This window comes from Phoxinus phoxinus, assembly GCF_949152265.1.
Source record: "Phoxinus phoxinus genome assembly, chromosome: 17".
In the NCBI taxonomy this organism is placed as follows: Eukaryota; Metazoa; Chordata; class Actinopteri; order Cypriniformes; family Leuciscidae; genus Phoxinus; species Phoxinus phoxinus.
The window spans coordinates 15,486,907-15,507,865 of NC_136892.1; the positions used below are offsets into that span (position 1 = coordinate 15,486,907).

At 38.0% G+C, this 20,959-nt stretch overlaps 1 protein-coding gene across 3 annotated transcripts; it reads left to right on the forward strand.

The window, feature by feature from the left end:
- Positions 1 to 619: 619 nt before the first annotated feature.
- On the forward strand, positions 620 to 20,349 carry brd8a (bromodomain containing 8a). 3 transcript variants are annotated; one of them, XM_079585411.1, is made up of 20 exons: positions 620 to 812; positions 1,252 to 1,345; positions 1,972 to 2,041; positions 4,262 to 4,311; positions 4,400 to 4,522; positions 4,598 to 4,678; positions 7,392 to 7,456; positions 7,638 to 7,762; positions 7,836 to 8,027; positions 10,867 to 10,960; positions 11,739 to 11,873; positions 13,059 to 13,198; positions 14,788 to 15,187; positions 16,392 to 16,435; positions 16,548 to 16,759; positions 17,391 to 17,483; positions 17,590 to 17,658; positions 17,988 to 18,270; positions 19,154 to 19,198; positions 19,707 to 20,349. In XM_079585411.1, exons 1-20 carry the CDS (start codon positions 674 to 676, stop codon positions 19,764 to 19,766), a joined length of 2,514 nt encoding a protein of 837 aa, XP_079441537.1. In that variant the 5' UTR covers positions 620 to 673; the 3' UTR covers positions 19,767 to 20,349. The 3 variants fall into 3 exon arrangements, with proteins under 3 accessions (XP_079441537.1, XP_079441538.1, XP_079441539.1); XM_079585413.1 differs by lacking the exon at positions 620 to 812 and adding an exon at positions 928 to 1,053; XM_079585412.1 differs by lacking the exon at positions 19,154 to 19,198.
- Positions 20,350 to 20,959: the final 610 nt, after the last annotated feature.

Below are 20,959 nucleotides of genomic sequence, written 5' to 3' on the forward strand. Positions count from 1 at the left end.
GCGCTATTTATAGTATATAATGCCTCGGCATACCATACATAGACAGTATAAGAGATACCATACTGCAATTAAATGATCCATAGTAAGGTATTTGTTTGCACTGGTGTTGATTCCAAAATAATTATTTTAATTCATAGCATATTGGACTAATTATATTATTCAGCACCACATGAACAAGAGCAGCAATAACAGTAACTGCCAGAAAAAAAAGTCACATAAATTTAAGAGCTTTTAAAATATTACATGTTTTCAGTGCTTTTTTTTGTTTTAGTTTGTTACAAAAAGTTTATGTATAATTTATAAAAATGTAAGAACAGTGGTTCGAAGAGTGTCTGTTTTATGTATATATGGTATTTTCTAAATAAAATAACTAATTGCATAATGGATTGTTCTTTACATTCCAAAATTAAAATGTCATTAAGTTACACGAGATAAGCGCCAGGAAGTAACCTTTTTTTTTTTTTAAATAAACTTTCATTCACAACTGAAATTACTAAGCAGGAAAAGAAAATAATAAAACATTCCCAAATATTATAATTATTATATTATTGTAAACTGCACGTCATTCAATGCCATTTAAATATCTTCAAGTATTAAGAAAATATGGACATACCAGCGCAAAATGACAGACATAAATTCAGCAATGCACATGTGACTTAACCACGTTGAGGTTATGCAGACCTTATTGCAAAATGATTGTTGGAAAATTCACACCGGATATGCATATTTACATTTGATAGCCAGACACTTGTCATGCCAAAGGAGCGATAGAAAACAGTCCAGTCATGACAAAATGGCGAGCGGAGTTGGAAGTGAGTATTGCTCTCTATATTTTCATCATACACATGCATGTACGGCGTATGTCCTGCATGGGGCGGAGGGCAGATTATAATTGATGCATGTCAAGCGCGTGCCAAATGAATGCAGCGGTGCGCGTGCCGCCGTGTTGCCGGATTTGCGCACAGAAGTCATTGATTACAATGACGCTCATTGGTCTAATCACTGAACACTTTACCAAAATGACACATTTATGACTATATCATACTAGCTTTCGTGAGTACATCACATTTACCATCTCTTAATGTGAGACGCCGATGATGCTTCGACCATCTAAAATGGCACCGTTACTAGTTGTCAAACTGCCGACCCATTCATCATCTGGCAGCGTAGCACATACTCATTTGCTTAAATGCTGTGTACTCCTGAAATGCATTTTTCTCTTTATTATCTGCCATTTTATTCTTTGGACAGAACATAAATTGCTGTTGGGCCCAACAGAGCCATGGTCAATTAGGGAAAAGCTGTGCCTTGCCTCCTCTGTCATGAAGAGTGGAGACCAAAACTGGTGATTTTATTTCTATATTTATATCATTGCTTTAATTCAGATGTCCCAAACTTTTTTGACTCTAAGGTCCCCAATTTACCACAGAAATATGTGAAGGCCCCATCTAGTTGTTTGTGATTACTTGATAAGGATTAAGGGCAAGAATAAAAAAATGACTCACAATTTCTACTCGATAAAATAGTTTAGAGCTTTGCATTACTAGAAGAATCTAAATTCATTATAGATAAATATTTGTAAAAAAAAAAAAAGTTTATATATATATATATATATATATATATATATATATATATATATATATATATATATATGTGTGTGTGTGTGTGTGTGTGTGTGTATATATAAATTAGGCTACCTCATATATCCATGGGAAATCTCTTAATATTTTAGTCTAAGTTTATGTATAGTTTAAAGTCATTTAAAAATTATAAGAAATTTAGTTTGCAAAGAGCATATGGCATTTTCCTAATAAAATTAACTATTCTATAATGGATTGTTCTTTAAAGAAACATGTTCAGTTACTTTAACTTCACCTTATTCTTTCTTAGTTAGTTAATTATAAATTAATTAAAGAAAAACAATTTAACATGCAACATCATAGTCGTGTTTTTGTGCAATGGTTGTTCTAGGGTGTCTGTGAGCCGAGCCATTAAGCCATTTGCAGAACCTGGACGCCCTCCTGATTGGTTCTCTCAGAAGGTATTGGGGAAGCATGCAGTAAAACAATCCAATGACATGAAGGGGGGTACAATGGTATTTCATGTATTCAGAGTTGTTTACAGTGTTAAAGAGATGGATTCTCATGCTAATAATGGCCAAAGTTTGAAAAGTTATTTTGAACGAATAACAGAGAATTTCTGTGCTGAAAATCATACTTCCGGATTGCAACACGTTTCGGCTGGTTTTTTTCTATCGTAGATCTAATGACGTAGACCAGAGTGGAACTCCTTATATGAGCATTGCTCTCGGAAAAGCGCGTTCACGCACACGTCGACCAGAGGAGAGAAAGACCGCGCTCATCGGCGCATAGACATCATATATCTCTATATAATATCTATGCATCGACGCGCTACTACCGGAAATCATCATCAGCAGCGCTAAATAGGAATGGTTGATGTCAAGAATGTCTCCAAAAAAGTGTGTTTTGGGATGTGAGGGAAAGTTTACCTTGTTCAGCTTCCCAAAGAACCCAGTGTTACTGGAACAGTGGATGCAGTTTGTATTTCCGGGACAGCAAAGGAGTGTGGCAAGTGCGGTTTTGTGTTCTTGTCATTTCAGTGACGAATGTTTTATTAACAAGGCCGAGGTCGTCACTGGATTTGCAAACCAAATACTATATATATATATATAGTAATATGACCTACCGCACCACGATCGATAATAAGCAAACCTTCCCGGGCGCTCCCGCTTGACTCTATAGCTCCGCCCACGCCCAGAATCAAGGACCTCGGCTTTTTCCGGTAAGAATCGGAAAGCTGTATTTTTATTTTATAAATATGATGAAACTAAAGACTTTTTCATAGCTGCCAACTTTTGAGTTTAGCTTGGAGTGAGATGATGGGGGGGGGGGGGGGGTGATGGGAGAAAAAAAGGGAGAAAATTTCTCCCACATTTCTGTGTGTGGGAGAAAAAAAACTTGCATCACAATAAGTTGTGATTGTCAAAACATTTGGTAACTTATTTTTATTAAGTTTACTAACAACATGTTACAATGTTTAGCTGCATGGTTACAATTGCTGGCAGGTTACTGTATTTATTATTGCTTGACATCTTGATTCAATATCGATTCATTTTGATAATTATTAGTTTCAGTAGATACATGTTAACAAATAAATCACTAATGCTGAAAACATAGAGAGCCCTATTTTTTATTAAAGGTTAAAAATAACAACTTAAATAAAATATAATGCGTTCTTTATTATAATAACAACTTTATAATATTTTAATGATATAAGTAAAAATAGATGTAGCCTAATATAGTGGACATATTTAACAAAACTCTTAGCTAATTTTTCCAGCCTATAAATGGTCATTAAATTGCTTTCCTGATGTAAATGTAACTTATGTGACATTGTTCTAGCCGACCTGTTTTGCAGTCCATTTAAATTTACCATTTACCTGTTTTATTGACTTCTTACCGCGGTTGAAAAACACTGATTGATCCGAGGCATACATTTCGGTAAGTTCGGGTTTATTTAGCCTACTAATATCTCTCAGCTGAGCTCAGATTCTCATCACCAGTCGTCGCGGTTTTCATACTGTCTATGGGCTTTCCCCGCCGTCTTTCTTGTATCTCTTCTTCTGTTACTAAGTTCGGGGTGCAGCGCATAGGGTTCAGTGACGCTCATCAGCGCCATCTATGGTCGGGGAGTTTTTTTTTTTTTTTTTTGCGTGAGAAATGTGATGTGTGGCGTGAGTGCGTGTGAAAACAGGCAAAACCGTGTGTCACACGGCGAAAGCGTGAGAGTTGGCAGCTCTGCTTTTTGGAGATATGAAGGACGCACTATTACTCTATAGGTACTCAAGATTAACATGAGATTGACTGAAACTAAGTATTTTACCCCCCCTTTAAGGAAAAACGCACCCAAAAATAAAAATTCAGCTGTTTCTAAAAATTCTGTTGTTTCGTTCTAAACCTGTACAACATTTTTCTTGGTTGGAACCGAAAACTAGTAATTTTTGAAGAATGCTGCTCTCGCATACAATGCAAGTGGATGGCAACTGGGGCTTTCAAGCCTCAAAATGGACAAAAAAAGCAGCATAAAATCATCACAAAAATACCCCATATGATTCATGCATTGGTTTCCAAGTCTTCCAATCCTTTGTATTTTTTGTGTAAACTATTCCTTTAATAAGTTCAATTAATAAGACACTTATAACACACGCACTCTCTCTCTGCTTTTCCTCACTGTTTCACAGCATTGTGCATCACAATACTCTGAGCTCCTGGAGACAACTGAGGCGCCAAAGTGAGTCCACTTCCTGTTCATTTGCGTTCCAACACTCACTCCATTCCCGACAGCAGTTAACTGTGAGTGTGTGTGTGTATGTTCACAGAAGAAAGCGAGGTGAGAAAGGGGAGGTGGTTGAGACGGTGGAGGATGTGATCGTTCGCAGGTTGACGGCGGAGAGGATAGAGGAGTTGAAGCGATTGATCAAGGACACACAAGAGAAGCACAGGTACCAAATCTCCACATTCTTGCCTGGACCATTTCCTACTGTCAACTGACTGTAACTCTATTACTGTCCCTTTAGGAAACTGAAGAGAGAAACTGAACTCGTCCAGGCAGGTCATCTGGACTCCAAACTTGAGGAGCTATGGGAGGAAATTACACGGTAAGAATCGTTATTCCAGCTGCTATAAATATACCACATTTAAAGGAATAGTTCCCCGCAAAATTGTCATTAATGTTTTGTATAAGCTGTTATTTTTTTTATTTTTTTTTATTTTTTAAGAATCCTAACATGGATCTTTTTTATACAACCATCATTATGTTCCTCACACAAAGATGTCATAAAATGTCATCATAACAAGGCATGTGATTGATATAGGGGAGTTATTTTAGTAGTATTTTTATAGTTTTATAGTATTTATGAATCTTTTGAATTGGCTTTTATTTTCATATTTTCATTTTCATTTAAAGCTGCAGTCCGGCACTTTTTTGGGTTTAAAAATATCAAAAAAGACATTTAAAAAAAAAAACGTAACCAGCCAGTGTTCAAAACGATCTGCTTGCCTTACCTCGATTCAAAACGGTAAGCTTGTAATAATGATTTTAATTCCAGTGGTACTGGTGGATTTCCGCGGGAATTTCGAGCATGTCTTTGCGTCATTACGTCACTTCTGTACACATAGAGAAGGAGTCCCCGGCTAGCGTGTGTGGATGATGGAGGTGGAGATTTAGCTTAGCACTTGGTATGGCGGATCCCGAAAGTTTAAAGCGACAATCACCAGTGACAACTGGAGATTCACCAGTTGTAAAACCCAAAGACTTCGGACTTCAGATTGGCTACAGAAAAAATATATTTTTCACGTTTTGACGTGATATTATAAGCAATCGTTAGATTTAATCAGCATGATATAGCTACTGCAATGCTTCCCCCCACCCCCCGAATTTGGTCAGAACAAAAGTGAATGTTACTTACTTGTTCAGATGACATTTACAGATGAAAATTCTAATGTTGACACTTTCAAAAAGTATACTCTGAGATTGCTGATGACAGTAACGTTACAGTATCCACAGCGACGCGGCAGCCTCAATACATTGTGTTCATCCGCGCTGTTTCATGCCGATTTACTACCCACGCACAGTTAATAATTCCGCGAATAACTGCAATTGCAGATTTCTAACAGAGATGGCGACAAAGAGGAAAAACGACGGACTGCAGCTTTAAGTTTAATTTAAAAAAAAAATGTTATGTGCCTTTGTCATTTCAATGGGTTTTTGTATTGTATAATAATGTTATATATTGTATTATATATAATTTATATAATTTATACTTATATAATTAATTTTGTGCTATTAAAACATTCTATTTAGCTTTAATTAATTTTAATTTTAACTTTAACATTTCTAATTTCTACTTTATATATATATATATATATATATATTTTTTTTTTATATATATTTTTTTATCGTTTTATTATAGATTTTTTAAAGGGTTAGTTCACCTAAAAATTAAAATATCCCATCATTTACTCACCCTCAAGCCATTCTAGGTGTATATGACTTTCTTCTTTCAGCCAAACACAATCATACTTACAACCTCATTTCCAGAAAAGTTGGGACATTTTGTAAAGTGCAATAAAACAAAATATCTGTGATTTGTTAATTTTCTTAAACCTTTATTTAACTGACAAAAAAAAGTACAAAGAAAATATGTCCAATGTTTTCACCGACCAAATGAATTGTACTCTGTAAAGATAGACAATTTTTGATTTGGATGGCTGCAACACACTCGCAAAAAAAAGTGGAGTATATCCAATTTAAAATGTTTCGAAACAGCCCACAATAAGCAGGTGAATTGGCAATAGGTTCTTGATTGGGTATAAAATGAGCATCTCTGTCTTTGCTTGCAAAGATGGGTCATGGCTCACCACTCTGTGCCAAGTTTTATGAGAGAATTGTCAAACAATGGGAAAAAAAAGTCACATTTCTCAATGGAAGATTGCAAACAAATTATGTCTTTCACCATCTACCATTCATAATACTGTGAAAAGATTCAGGGAATCCAGAGAAATCTCAGGCTGTGTATGGTAAGTCCTCAGATGGCACTGCACGAGAACCCATGATACGCTCGGGATTATTTCGGAAAACTGTTGTCACTTAACACAGTCTGCTGCTGCATCAAGAAATGCCACTTGAGTCTGTTACGCAAGGAGAAAGCTATACATCAGTTCTATGCAGAGATGCCACTGAGTGCTCTTGTCCTGAACTCATCTCAGATGGTCTAAAAGACAGTGGAAATGTGTGCTGTGGTCTGATGAGACCATGTTTCAACTTGCTTTGGGGAAAAACAGACATTGAGTTCTCAGTCCCATAGAAAAAAGGGACCATCCAGACTTTCATCTGCAACAGGTGCAAAATCAAACATCTGTCATGGTATGGAGGTGCATCAGTGCAAACGGCAGGGGCGACTTGCATGTGTGTGAAGGTATCATAGACACGGAGGCGTATATAGCACCTCTGACCTGATGCATGAAGTAGGATGTAGGAGTAGCATAAGCGTAGGTGAGAGTAGACGCCTCTCGAGGTTCAAACAAATAGTACAAAGAGCATATGGCTGGGCAACAAACTCAAGCTCCTCCAATATTTCTCTTTAAAAATTCTCAATTTAGACTTCAAATTCATGACCGGTGTTTGGTTTTGCTCCGCGGTCGTCAATACGTCCCACGTCGGGTCAGAGGTCACTCTTCCCCCTGAACTGCTCACGTACCGCTGTTACCAGAAGCAAGTGATTATAGTTTATAAAGTAAAAATGTGGATATTTTTCTGTCTTTAAGTGAATGTTTGTTGGTTTAGTGATTTAAGTTCTGGATCTTCATTAGGAGCAGAAAACACGAGGACGAAGAAGCTGAGGTGAAAAGAAAGGCCACAGATGCAGCGTATAAGGGTACTAAAGAAAGCCCACAAGCTTTCATCAGAATATTTTTTTTACATTTGTTTGTCTGTTTTGTGTGGTCTCAAAAGACGTGGTTTCATACTTAAAGAAGTCATTCATATCCGAGATTCTATATTCTGAACAGTCATTCATAAATGCGTCATAGCAAGAGCTGTTTATCTTTTCTTTTCAGCCAGGCTGGCAGTGAAGAACACTCCTAAACGTGTGCCCAGTGTGACTGTGCGCTCCCCCTCTGGGGCCGGCTCTCCAAGCCTTGATTTTCCCATCGGAGATTCATCTGCAGATCATAGCACAACTGTGAGTTGATGTTTTTATTATTCTTTTTTTAAATACTGTCACGTATTTGAACAATCATCCGTCCCCGGTGCAGGGGGCAGGATCATCAGTGTTTGTGCCGCTGACGGAGCTGCCGGGTCCTGCTGTGGTAGAGGCGAGTCTGGGGTCTCTGCTAGATGAATCAACACAGAAGAAGCTTTTGGGTCAGAAAATCACTCCGCCACCCTCCCCTCTCCTGTCAGAACTGCTGAAGAAAGGCAGTCTCCTGCCCACCAGCCCCAGACTGGTCAGAATTCTACACACACACACACACACACACACACACACACACACACACACACACACACACACACACACACACACACACACACACACACACACATACACACACACACACACACACATCGATGTCTTTAGAGCTTTCTGCAGATTTATATATATATATATATATGCTCGAAAGAAATCGATTCACTAACAAAGTTCTACGCATACCCTGTCCATTGTTTCTTCATTGAGTTTTATAAAAACTGTAAAATATATATTTGATAATTTAATCATACGTTTTATGATATATTCTGCTGATTTTCAGAAGAAGAAAAAAATAAAAATGTGCAGATTCAATGTGGCATACACCGTTTAAAGGTTTGGGGTCAGTAATATTTTACAATTTCAAAGAACCTTTTTTTCTAATATATTTTTGAATATTTTAAATAACATTTCTTATTATTATCAATGTTGAAAACAGTTACAGTTTTTTTGGATTGCTTACACACTAAAATTAAAAGTAGTACACTATTAGCAAAACCTTACACTCAAGAAGCAAAACATCAGCCCATATTTGCACAACTATAAGCACATTGTCAACCTCACACTTGTTGCAAAACTCTGCACACAGTGATTTGCAAAACACTAAACACACTTAACATACATTACACACAAAAATCTATCATGAAGTCACTTCCTTGCAATACCAAAGCACTGACTGTCAAATTACCGCACCGTCCAACCAATTGGTTTAACACAGTCATCAGGTGTGCAAACACTTGTTTGCTTAATTGTAGACACACCAATCAGGTGTATAAGCACTATAAAAAGCAGCAGGTGAGCTCATCGGTCTTCAAGCACAATGGAAAGAGAAAGAGTAAGATGAGGAGGAGAATGAGGAAGACAAGAAGGTGCTCAAAGTGGACCGAATCTGACAAATGAGATCCGCGCAACACTGGTTGACCACGTTGTCAACCACGGCCTGACGCTGAGGGAGGCAGGACTGCGAGTACAGCCAAATCTAAGCCAATACACAGTGGCAAGTGTGATAAGAACATTTCGACTGGAAAGGTACTAGATCTACACTGAACAGCACAATTTTGCCTGACACTGTTCTTCAGAGAGTTTTACGAATGGATGGAGAGGAGATCCAGCATGAGTTCATTTACGTAGATGAGGCTGGGTTCAACCTGACGAGAACACGAAGGAGGGGAAGACACATCATTGGCCATAGGGCTATAGTCAATGTCCCAGGGCAACGTGGGGGTAATATAACACTGTGCAGCCATTACACAGAATGGGGTCCTCCACCGCCATGCCCATATGGGCCCTTACAACACAGCACTCATACTTACATTCTTGGACCAATTGCACAACGTTAACAGCAGCAAATCAAATCGATCATATGCAGAGTTCATATGCAATACATTGTTGTCTGGGACAATGTGTCTTTCCACCGCTCTGCTCTGGTTCAGAACTGGTTTCAGCAACATCCACATTTCACCGTCCTATATCTTCCACCATACTCTCCATTCTTCAACCCTATAGAAGAGTTTTTCTCGGCATGGCGGTGGAAGGTACATGATCTCCGTATCCAGGCTGAGATACCCCTCATCCAAGCCATGGAGGAGGCCTGTGACCAGATGGAGGTAGCAGCAATGCAAGGATGGATTCGTCTTTCCAAGGTGTCTTGCTAATGACAACATTGCAACATTGCTTGCGATGAAATTCTCTGGCCAGATCCAGCTAGGCGAAGAGACAATGTCTAGTTTATTTTATTTATTTTATTTTTTTACAGTAAACTTACAGTACAATACGTAAAGTGACATTTTGTTACAGTATTATGAATCTCCATGTCAACATTTTGGGCGTGTTGAGAAATAAATGAGTTTCTTCAGTCTGCAACATTGTCTTGTGTAGTGTTTGGTGAATTTACATTATATATACTTTGTTGATGGTAGCCTACTCTAATCATAGGGAAGTAGAAGTGCTAAAAGTGTTTTAGGTTTATCACAGCAGAGTGTAACTCGTGCAAACAGAGTATAGTAATGTGAAACGTGTGTGTTTCATATGGTAACAAAGTGTGGTTTTTAAACAGAAATGTATATTTTTTACAAGTGTGTTTAATTATGCAAAGGATCTGTAGTGTTTTGCTAATTGGGTGTGTGGTTCTGCTAATTGTGTGTAGTGTTTTGAAAACACGGGCCCTGTTTTGATAATCGTGCTTAAGCAATCCAAAAAAACTGTAATATTTATTTTATATAGTTTTGATACAGTTTTTTCAAGATTCTTTGAATAATAGAACATTTAAAAGAACAGCATTTATTTGAAATATATATATATTTTTAACATTATAAATATCTTTACTGTCACTTTTGATCAATTTAATGCATCCTTGCTGAATAAAAGTTTTTTAAAGTCTTTAAAAAAGAAGAAAATCTTTCAAACCCCAAACTTTTATTTGTGTCCAAACCATATAAAGTGACAGAAAAATAAAACCAACGTTATCTATCAAGAGCGGCGCAAATTAGCATCTGGTTTAAGACATGCCTTTATTTGGGAGGTAAATAATGGCTCAAATACCAGTAAATTAACGAGCACAAACCTTAGTAAATCATCTTGCGTGATTTCCTCCCATAAATTTTGCGCCTAAAAGGGAAACTCCTACAAATGCAGTGAGGTCAGCCGCAAAAATAACCCTGTCCACGCCTTTTCAGCGCTAATTTCTCACTGCGTGTCTTTAGTAAATCCTGACAGTAGTTTTTCAATGCCAAAAGAGGGTTTGCGCTGGCGCAAGCTGTTAGTAAATCTGGCCCAAATGCTTTTAAAAGATGGTAATCTACAGAAAATCTTTTTTGCAGGCTGTTGAGGGAGAATCTCCGTCTAATCAACTTACAGGAAGTCACGAAAATCAGATGATGACTTCTTCACTACCTGCCTCTCAGGCAGCTACAGGTATGGATTCATACACAATTATCTGTCATGTCATGTCACCTTCATTTATATAGCGCTTTTAACAATATACAGTAGATTGTTTCAAAGCAGCTTTACAATGATAAGAGGAAATTACAGTAACAGATATTGTTTTGGCTTTACTGCAGCTCTAGAATAAAGTTATTGTCCAGCCAAAGTTATTTTTGATTGATTGATTCACTTCCATTGCAAAGATCATTAGTTATTAATTTAGGGGCCGCTAACACGACACCGTTCTAACAGAAAACACTCAACGCGCTCCGGCCCGCTCATCCGCACAAAATAGTGCCTGGTGGCTCGAGAACGCAAACCCTGAAATGGATTCCAAGGTGTAAACCTTGAATAAAAAATAAATAAAAAAAGGTTATCTCTGCGCAAACCTCAAAAACGCAAACCCGGGAAAACGCAGACGGGGTGCACATGCGCATCACGCGTTTAGTCTATAGGTATGCGCGTTTGAATATACTGTATACATACATATTATGTGCACAGGTGTGTAGTCCTTCTTTACAAACCAACCCTCAACAAACTACTTGTCTGGCCTTAAAAAATGTATAATAAAGAAGTATTTATCGCTTCCGCGTAGCCACGTGAACCAGAATTATCCCGACAACGTTTTATCTGTGCACTAAGTCTAGCAAAGTGACAAATTCTGTATCATCAGCATCTTTGTTTCAGTATTTGCCATGATATGGGTATCTCTTCCAGCTTAACGCCTAGCCCGCTCTCTCTGTGCATCGTGTGTGTGTATGTTTCTCAGGTGCTCCCACACTGTCTCGTCTACTGGAAGCTGGCCCCGCCCAATTTCCCTCTCAGCTGAGCTCATTGGCCACTGCAGACTCCGCCCCCAGCACTGCCACGTCTGCAGTGGACACAGCTGCCCCGCTCAGCACAGGTCTCTCCTAGATGCTGTCTTATACTTCTCCTATCTTTAGTTCATATCTGATGTATTAACTCTTCATTTTGGACCTTTGATCAACTGTCTCTTGTTTGTTTGGTGTGTTGGAACTAGAGACCTGCGTGGGATGGCATTTTCATTCCCGCTCTCATGGGATTCTGTCCCGCTTCCGCCCACTCCCACAAAAATATGTTACCTTCTCCCGCTCCCACCCGCAACATTCATGTTTTGTCCCGCTCCCACCAGCAAATGCCCGCAGGTAAAATTATACATATTTTTTCAGTACGTCCATAAAATTTCCATGAAATAGTTCCAAGTTACATGTCGCCTAGCCACAACTTACACATCCCCAAACACTCCCGATAAATTATTTGTTATTATGATAATGGCATGATTTTCCATGGCAGAAAGCACGGAAAGAGTGCACCCTTTATAATCGCAAAAAAAGCTGTCACTCTTATTTAGTTAATCGCAATCTCACAAAGTTCCGTTATGATCAATTGTCTACACTGCACAATGAGTCATTTATTTACATTGTGTCCACTCTTCGTTTGTTATAATGAGGATTCACAAATTGACCAATGAATGGATTCTAAATTAAACACATCTGATTGGCCATTGCGTTCAAGAAATCAACAGATATGTTTGTGATTGGCTACATTGCTCAACGCTGCAAAAACACGTTGTAAATAGAAACCTTTGAGGTTCTCCAGAGCGGAAACAGAGATACGCACTGGATCGCTTGCCAAATCTGTTTCGCCAACTATTATTATGGGGAAAACTGATCCTAAACCAGCAGTTATGGGCAGCTTTTCCCTATAAAAGCAATCAAAAGCAGCCGCAGCCAGAGGAAAGCTAAGCCTTTTATTTTAGTTGCCCTTGTTGCTTTTGTGCAATAGACGAATAATAATTTGTTTGTCTTAAGATATTTTACTTTTAGATATTGCTATTTTGCGGGAGTTCCGCGAATTACTTTATTCTCCCGCAACCCGCGCACACGAGTGTCTTACCGCCCGCACCCTCGCTCGCCCATCAAATCTTGTCCCATGCTGCACTCTGCTGCGTCGGCTCCTGCGTCCCGGGTCCCGCGGGAGTGTAGGTCTCTAGTTGGAACACAAATCAAATGAATTGAATGTCTAAAGCCAATTAGTGGGTTTGATATGTGTGTAATACTTTAAACAGGAGGTGATGGAGCCCCCGGTGCTTCAGTGGATAATAAGGAGGCAGTTTTAGGGGAAGAGGACCTGGTGACTGTGTCCTATATGGCAGAAGAGCTGGACTTAGAGACGGTTGGGGACATCATAGCCATTATTGAGGAGAAGGTATATCAGACCTATATTACATACATTTGTATATAAATACATTTATACCATGGTCTGTCCAAATACTCGATTCTGATTGGCTGGAAGGTGTGCATTAAAACCGTTTAATGTACAGGCAGTTTAATCACCATTCTATATTAATGCACTGCTTTCATTGAAGCACACACACCTATCACTCGCACACACAGTGATCGGAGATCATGCTGCGCACACACAGAATCATTCAAGAGCACATAAACTTCATATCAACCAGCCCCGCAGATTTTATTAATAAAATAGATTTTAACTAGATAAAAAGACGCTGTTTTTAAAGTTAAACTCAAAGCTTCATAGTTAGTAGAGAGAGATGTTGCACAGACACAGGTAATTCACACACGCATCTTTCTCGAAAATAACCATCAATTATACCCTTTACATATTACCATGGTATAAGTGGGATAATCCACAGCTATCTGTACATTAAACTATTTAAATGCACTCCGCTTTGCCTCCACATCCTGCATTAAAATCACTTAATGCACAGCTAGCCGTGTATTATCTCTTACTTATTTATTTTCTTGAAGTCAACTTTTTTGTGCCAAGGTTTTATTTTTATTATACTATACTATACAATACAATATAATATATTTCAAATACATGCACACATACAAAAAATAGCTTTGTTGCCAGTAATAATTTCCTTGTTATTTATACAACCATTCAAAAGTTTGGGGTCAGTAAGATGTTTTAATAAATTTGACAACATTTAAAGTACAATTTAAAAATAACTTATTTTATTTTGATATATTTTAGAACGTAATTTATTCCTTTGATGACAAAGATACATTTTCAGCATAATGACTCCAGTCTTCAGTGTCACATGATCCTTCAGAAATCATTCTAATTTGCTGATTTATTATTACTAGCAATTATTAATGTTGAAAACAGTTGTGCTGCTTAATTGTGGAAACTGTCATTCTTTCAGGATTATTTGATTAATAGAAAATTCACATTTCAAATAAAGTACAGCATTCATTTAGTAGAAAGTAGAAAACTTTTGTAAGATTATAAATATTTTTTATGTCACTTTTGATCAATATAATGCATCCTTGCTGAATAAAAGTTATTTAAAAAAATCTTTATGACCCCAAACTTTTGAACAGTAGCATATTTATGCATAATTGTGATTAATGTTCCAAGGAAAAGGCAACATAAATAGTAGCTTAATAGTGAGGACAAGGTATGCTTTCAAGAATAAGAACAAATGATAATTACACACACAATTTGATCATGTAGAATTTCCAAGTTTGAACATTATGAATTTGTAAAAATAAACATGAAATTAATAATTTATAAGACAAAATCAGTTTTCTTAATCCAGCTCCATTGAGGTTGAGTATACCATTTGAACAAGTAAAACAGTATATTGAGCAGACGGATAAAAATAAACCATTTATTTTGAGTTTAGACTCGGTCAAACTACCGTAGTTGACATTGCAAAAATACAAAATGAGTCTGTAAACCATGGAAGCTTGTGTTTTACCACTCACATCTTGTTGTCTGTCCTGCACAGTCCAACAGAAAATCATTGTCACCCTGTGTTCCCGTAGGGTGAGGAGAACGCCGAGGCGCTGGATGCTGCAGCAGTGGAAGCAGCTCTGTCTCTGTGCGAGGACACGGGTCACAGCCTGTCAGGAACCTGGGAGCCAAACCCCTTCAGACCCATCGGCCCTGAGCCCTCCAGCACTTCAGAGGACTTAGACCCACATTCCCTGCATCTCTTAGAGGGGAAGAGAGACGGTTCCGACACGTGTGGATCCAGCAGTGGCTGCGCACAGGGGTATCCGGCACCCTCCACCACTGTCCCCTCTGTTCCTCAAGACCCTAATCCGACAACAGGAGCCCATTCAGAGCCAGATGCCCACAGACCAGAGCACACAGATGCGCAGCCAGAATCACTGCATGCTGTGATCAAAAGTGAGACCAACGAATGGACACGCTCTCAATCAGGTACTCCATGTTTTGCATTGGGCAAATTATATAATTATGCTATTTTCTCTATTTTTAAAAACGCCATTCACACACTACTGTATTTTCAGCAAGCAGGGATGCATGAAATTAATCATAAGTGACAATAAATACATTTATGATGTTACAAAAGATTTCTATAAAATAAATAATTTTACATTCATCAAAGAATCCTGGGGAAAAAATTAATCCCAAACATATTTCCACAAAAATATTAAGCAGCACAACTGTTTTCAACATTGATAATAATAAGGAATGTCTCTCGATCAGCAAATCAGCAAATTAGAATGATTTCTGAAGGATCATGTGACAAGACTGGAGTAATGATGCTGAAAATTCTGATTTGCCAACACAGGAATAAAATATATTAACATAGAAAATAATCATAAAAACATTTCACAATATTACTATTTTAGTGTATTATTGATCAAATAAAATGTAGCTTTGGTGAGCATAAGATACTTCTTTTTAAAAGATATATACATATATATATATATATACTACCAACTCCAAACATTTGAACAGTAGTATATCCTTGAATACACATTTTCTGTGATGAATTTGTTAAAATCAAAGTAAGGCATCCTGTCTAAATATCATAATGGACAAAAAAAGCCTTATTAAAGGAATTCAATTCTTGTAAATAAATCCTTAGTTTGGAATTTAGCCTAATTATTTATTAGTATTTCTTAGGAAAAGGCAGTTTAGCAGCTTTGTCAAAATTGTTCAAATTTGCTAAATCAAGGTCATGTGGTGCAACCAGTACGCAGAAAAAAAAACAAGAAACAATATCAGAGACCATTATGACTGTGTGTCAAGGTCAGTAATTTAATATTTTATGACACAGCAAGGTTCGTTCAGGTTGTAAAATGTTAAGTGGTGTGACCTCCCAAAACGTAATATTTATAAATAATAATAATTCCTAATATCTCTAAAAATAAATAACGACAAGATGGTAATATTTGTCATTCAATATATATTTTTAACCCATCTATTTGGCCAATGAGTACATTTCTAAGAACGTATTTTAAAGTAAAATTGTAAAATATTTTTCCTCTTTTTATTTTATTTTGGACATACTTATTTGTCATTGACCCCGGTTGCATGTGATAACACATTAACTTTAACGTGACACCCTGTGAACACGATTTTGATAAGAACTCACAAATGTTCCATTTTCTTCCAGATACACGGTCAGAAGATGACCCTGTGATAAAACAACACTCAAAGGTGTGACTGTCCGCATACGCTAACACATAATGTACCAGCCACGAGTACACATAGACCCGGAAACCATTAACTCTGCCCTTTTTAGTATTTTCTTAACACTCCTCGTTAACAGGAAGTGAAAGAGGAGGAGGAAGCCGTGAGTGATGCAGAGGAGATGAAAGCTGGATTAGAAGGGGATGGAGACGGCGTTTACCTCTCGGAGCCAGAGTTGGACCCTCCGGTCAGCGAGAGCGAGGACGGCTACAGCATGCACACGGCATCCTCTTCCGTACAGCTCCACACAACTGCCGACTCCATTCCCAGCAGCCCTGCCTCCTCACAGTTGTATGTGCCCAAACTACACATGACTAAGCTTTCACACCAAGTCTGATTGTTTGACATAGAAAAACATGTGCAATAAAACTATAAAGTGAAACAGCAATCCGTAGTAAGCAACTTTAGATAAAGTCCCAAGTATTGTGATATGTTGTTTTATTAATTCAGTTAGATTTGATAAAATAGTTTAGATTTAATATTTCCATTTTTTTAATAACCGGTAAATTAAGCCCCAGTTTCACAGACAAATCTTAAACCTAGCCCCAGACTAAAATGCATGTTTGAGTTGTTTTAACTGAAAGTAACTTGCACAAACATATCTTAAAATATATCTGGCTCATTATTTTGTCTCAAGATGCACCAGTAATGTTTTTTTTCTAAGGCATGTTTATAAAAGCTACTTTAATGTCCTAATTGAATTAAAGGCCTAATCTAAACCCTTTCTGTGAAACCAGGGCCTAAATGTTTAGTTTAGTTTAATTTAATATAATATATAAATAAAATCAAACATTGTGCAAATGGTTCTGATGATTATGATTATACTTCAATACTTTTAGGTCACGGTGTAAACAAGCCTCTGTTTATGCGTTTTTGCTCTGATGTTCAATTAATCGACATTCAATTAACTCTTCCCCCTCAGCTCAATCTGCAGTGAAGACCAAGAAGCGATTCAGGCTCAGAAGATCTGGAAGAAAGCCATTATGCTGGTGTGGCGAGCAGCGGCCAATCACAGGCGAGAGTCTTCATTATGTTGTTACAAATCCCCGCCCCCTTTTATCTGGCTCATCAGAACCCATCAGCTCTGTGCAGCCAGAGTGATAATTGGTCATTTTGAACAGGTATGCAAATGTATTCCTGCAACCGGTGACGGACGACATCGCCCCTGGTTACCACAGTATTGTGCACAGGTGAGAGCGAACTGTTTAAGGCACATTTAAAGAGGTAGCACTTTATTTTACAGTCCTGTTCCCAGTGTACATACTATGTACTTATTATAGTATTTACAGTAACTGGGTTATAACTAGGTATTAACCCTAAACCTAACCCATGTAGTTACCTAATCTTAGGTAATTACATTGTAAGTACACGTACTGTAAAATAAAGTGCAACCTTTAAAGGGTTTGCAATTAGAGAAACCTCTACTTATCAGGAGGAATCCAATTTTCTTTGATGTTTTGAGAGAAAAGTAATTCTAAATGGTCATATAAATAGCTTTGCCACAATTTTGGGTGCTTAGGCCAATGGATCTGTCCACTATCAAGAAGAACATTGAGAACGGGCTGATCCGCACCACAGCCGAGTTCCAGCGGGACATCATGCTGATGTTCCAGAATGCGGTGATGTACAACAGCTCAGACCATGATGTGTTCCACATGGCCGTGGAGATGCAGAGGGACGTTCTGGAGCAGATCCAGCAATTTCTGGCCACACAGTTGATCATGCAGACCTCGGAGTCGGGCATCAGTGCCAAGAGCCTGCGCGGGAGAGAGGCCAGCCGCAAACAGGACCCCAACGACAAGGTGCGGCGCTCTATATACGGCAGACCTTCTGCACGCTTCAGCTCATAAAAACATTCTGGATCACTTATGTTAGTCCACATAAATATATGCATGCCACCATCAAAAGATTTTTGATAGAAGTAACAATTAGTACTGTACAGAAAATAACTATTTCCTATTTTAATATATATTTTTAATATATTTAATTCCTGTGATGGAAAAGCTGGATTTTCAGCATCATTACTCCAGTCTTCAGTGTCACATGATCCTTCAGAAATCATTCTAATATGCTGATTTGATGCTCAAAAACATTTTTTATTATCGATGTTGGAAACAGTTGTGCTTTTAATATTTCTGTGGAAACTGTGATGCTTGTTTTCAGGAATCTTTGAGAAATAGAAAGTTCAAAAGAACTGCATGTCCCGAAATAGAAGTATTTTATAACATTAAAAATGTCTAATATTTGCAATAAACAATGGGCTGATAATACAGTCAAGTGTTAAAGCACATTAATGAAACCAGATTAACCCTATCGGTAACACTTTAGTTACCAATTCTCACTGTTAACTAGTTGCTTATTAGCATGCATATTACTAGGATATTACTAGTACTTATAAAGCACATATTAATGCCTTATTCTGCATGACCATATTCTACATCCCTTCTACCCAATACCTAAACTCAACAACTACCTTACTAACTATTAATAAGCGGTAATGAGGCAAAAGTTGTAGCTAATAGTGAGAATCAGACCCTAATATAAAGTGTGACCACCCTGTCTTTCTGTTCTTTTCTTTTTCAATGCAACATTCTCCTTTTAACTGCTTTTGCATTTGAGTGTTGCGTATATTCAAAGCACCTTTATCTATCTCTCTCTCTGATGCTGACCTTTGCCCTCTCACAGGACTGTGTTCCCATGGCCTCTCCTGCATTCCTTCTCTCTCTCTTTGTAAGTATCCTGTCCGCTCCTTCTATCCCTTCTGAACGCTACAATTCTTTCTACAGAACAACCACAGAGACAGGAGAAAGAACAATCGTTTTTGTCGAACAATCGAGTCTACTGGCTAAACAAGCTCAAATTCTATATGCCGTCATTGTCAGACTTTCCAGTTTGACATGTTAAAGTAATCTTGAAAAACAGTTGATAAAATGGAACGCAATTTTGCAACGCAGAAGTAACCTATTTTCTGTGAATGTGCAAAACTTCCGATTTATTAGTCGCTCAATGTAAATAATTAGAATAATAACAAAATCATCTGTAAAACTATTTGCGCTACAAACCAGTGTTTATAATTATGAAATTAAAATAGTGAAACAAATAACAGTTTTCAGTATCAAACGGCATAACTGGAGGCGGATTGCACTGGAAGCCAGACACATTCAAGTGCCCACTTTTACATAAAAAAGGAAGTGGATAGTGACTGAGTGAAAACAAGTCTCTTCATCTGTCTCTGCAGGATGGGGGCACCAGGGGGCGACGCTGCGCTATAGAAGCAGACCTGAAGATGAAGAAATGAGCGGCTGGACTGGCCGGAGGACGGGCTTTTTTGAAACACTGATAAGGCCCTGTCCCAAATGGCACCCTAAGCACTGGCGGTCTTCCTACAAGTCCGCACTTTCGTGACGTAATGCCGCTTTGACTGTTGGGAAAAAGTCTGCTGTGGAGCTCGCATCAGTGCAGGCTCAGCAAAAGGGCTCGTCGAGGGCACATATAAAGGGGGCGCTCACGAGCACCCTTCTGAAAGCCTTACAGCCAATTGTAAGTCCACAAGACCGAAAGTGCATATGAAGTGTGCCATTTGGGACATAGCCTAAGTGACTGATTGATAAAGACAGCATAGGACAATCTGTCTGAACCATTTCGCGAACACCCCCCTCCCACACGCTTAAACAGATGACTTGAATATTCATGAGGGTTTCACTGGTGTGTGGTGTTTGGGATTGGACAATGATGGGACAGCCTCAAAATCTGTGCATATAATGTGTGTGTCTGTACGTAATTGTTGTGAGATGTGTTGTGCTGTACTAAAATTGTTTTGTGTACGAATAGTGCCTTTATAGGTATTGATGAATGACCGGGAATAAACCTGATGAAGGGACAAAAACTGAAAGGCCTTTTTATGTGCGTGCAAGGTTTCCCCTACAATGCTGTATTCTTGTTTCAAACCAATTACTTTTTATTTTACTTAGAGAGGTTTTAAATGTTCTCACTGCTCTCTTCCATGCAGTTACACAGTGGATGAGGGACCAAGGACTTTTAAGCTCCAAAAAAAAGCATAATACATGATGATAGATTGGTGTGAGAAACAGCACTTTCAAACTGAAATTTAAAGTGGTAATGATTTTTGAAAAAGAAACAATGTAGGGAGGGGACTTGGTTCTGCGCATTGGTTGTTGATTGGATGGAGGCAGAATGCTGTAAGAAAGGGGTGGAGTTAAAGCAAACAAAATGATTGGAGAAATCAGCCCCACTTTATATTAAGTGGCTTTAAGTACTCTGTATTTACATAGAAAAATAAGTACAATGTACTTATTGTGTTCATGTTGTATTATAAAATACTTTTTCTGCTATTGAGGTGTGATACGGTAATGTTAGGGACAGGTGTGCTGGTATGGGTTGGTTTAAGGTGTAAGGGAAGGGTCAAAAGTGTAATTACAAATGTAATTACATAAATTAATTACCGCTGTAATTACAAGCAGGTATTTTTTA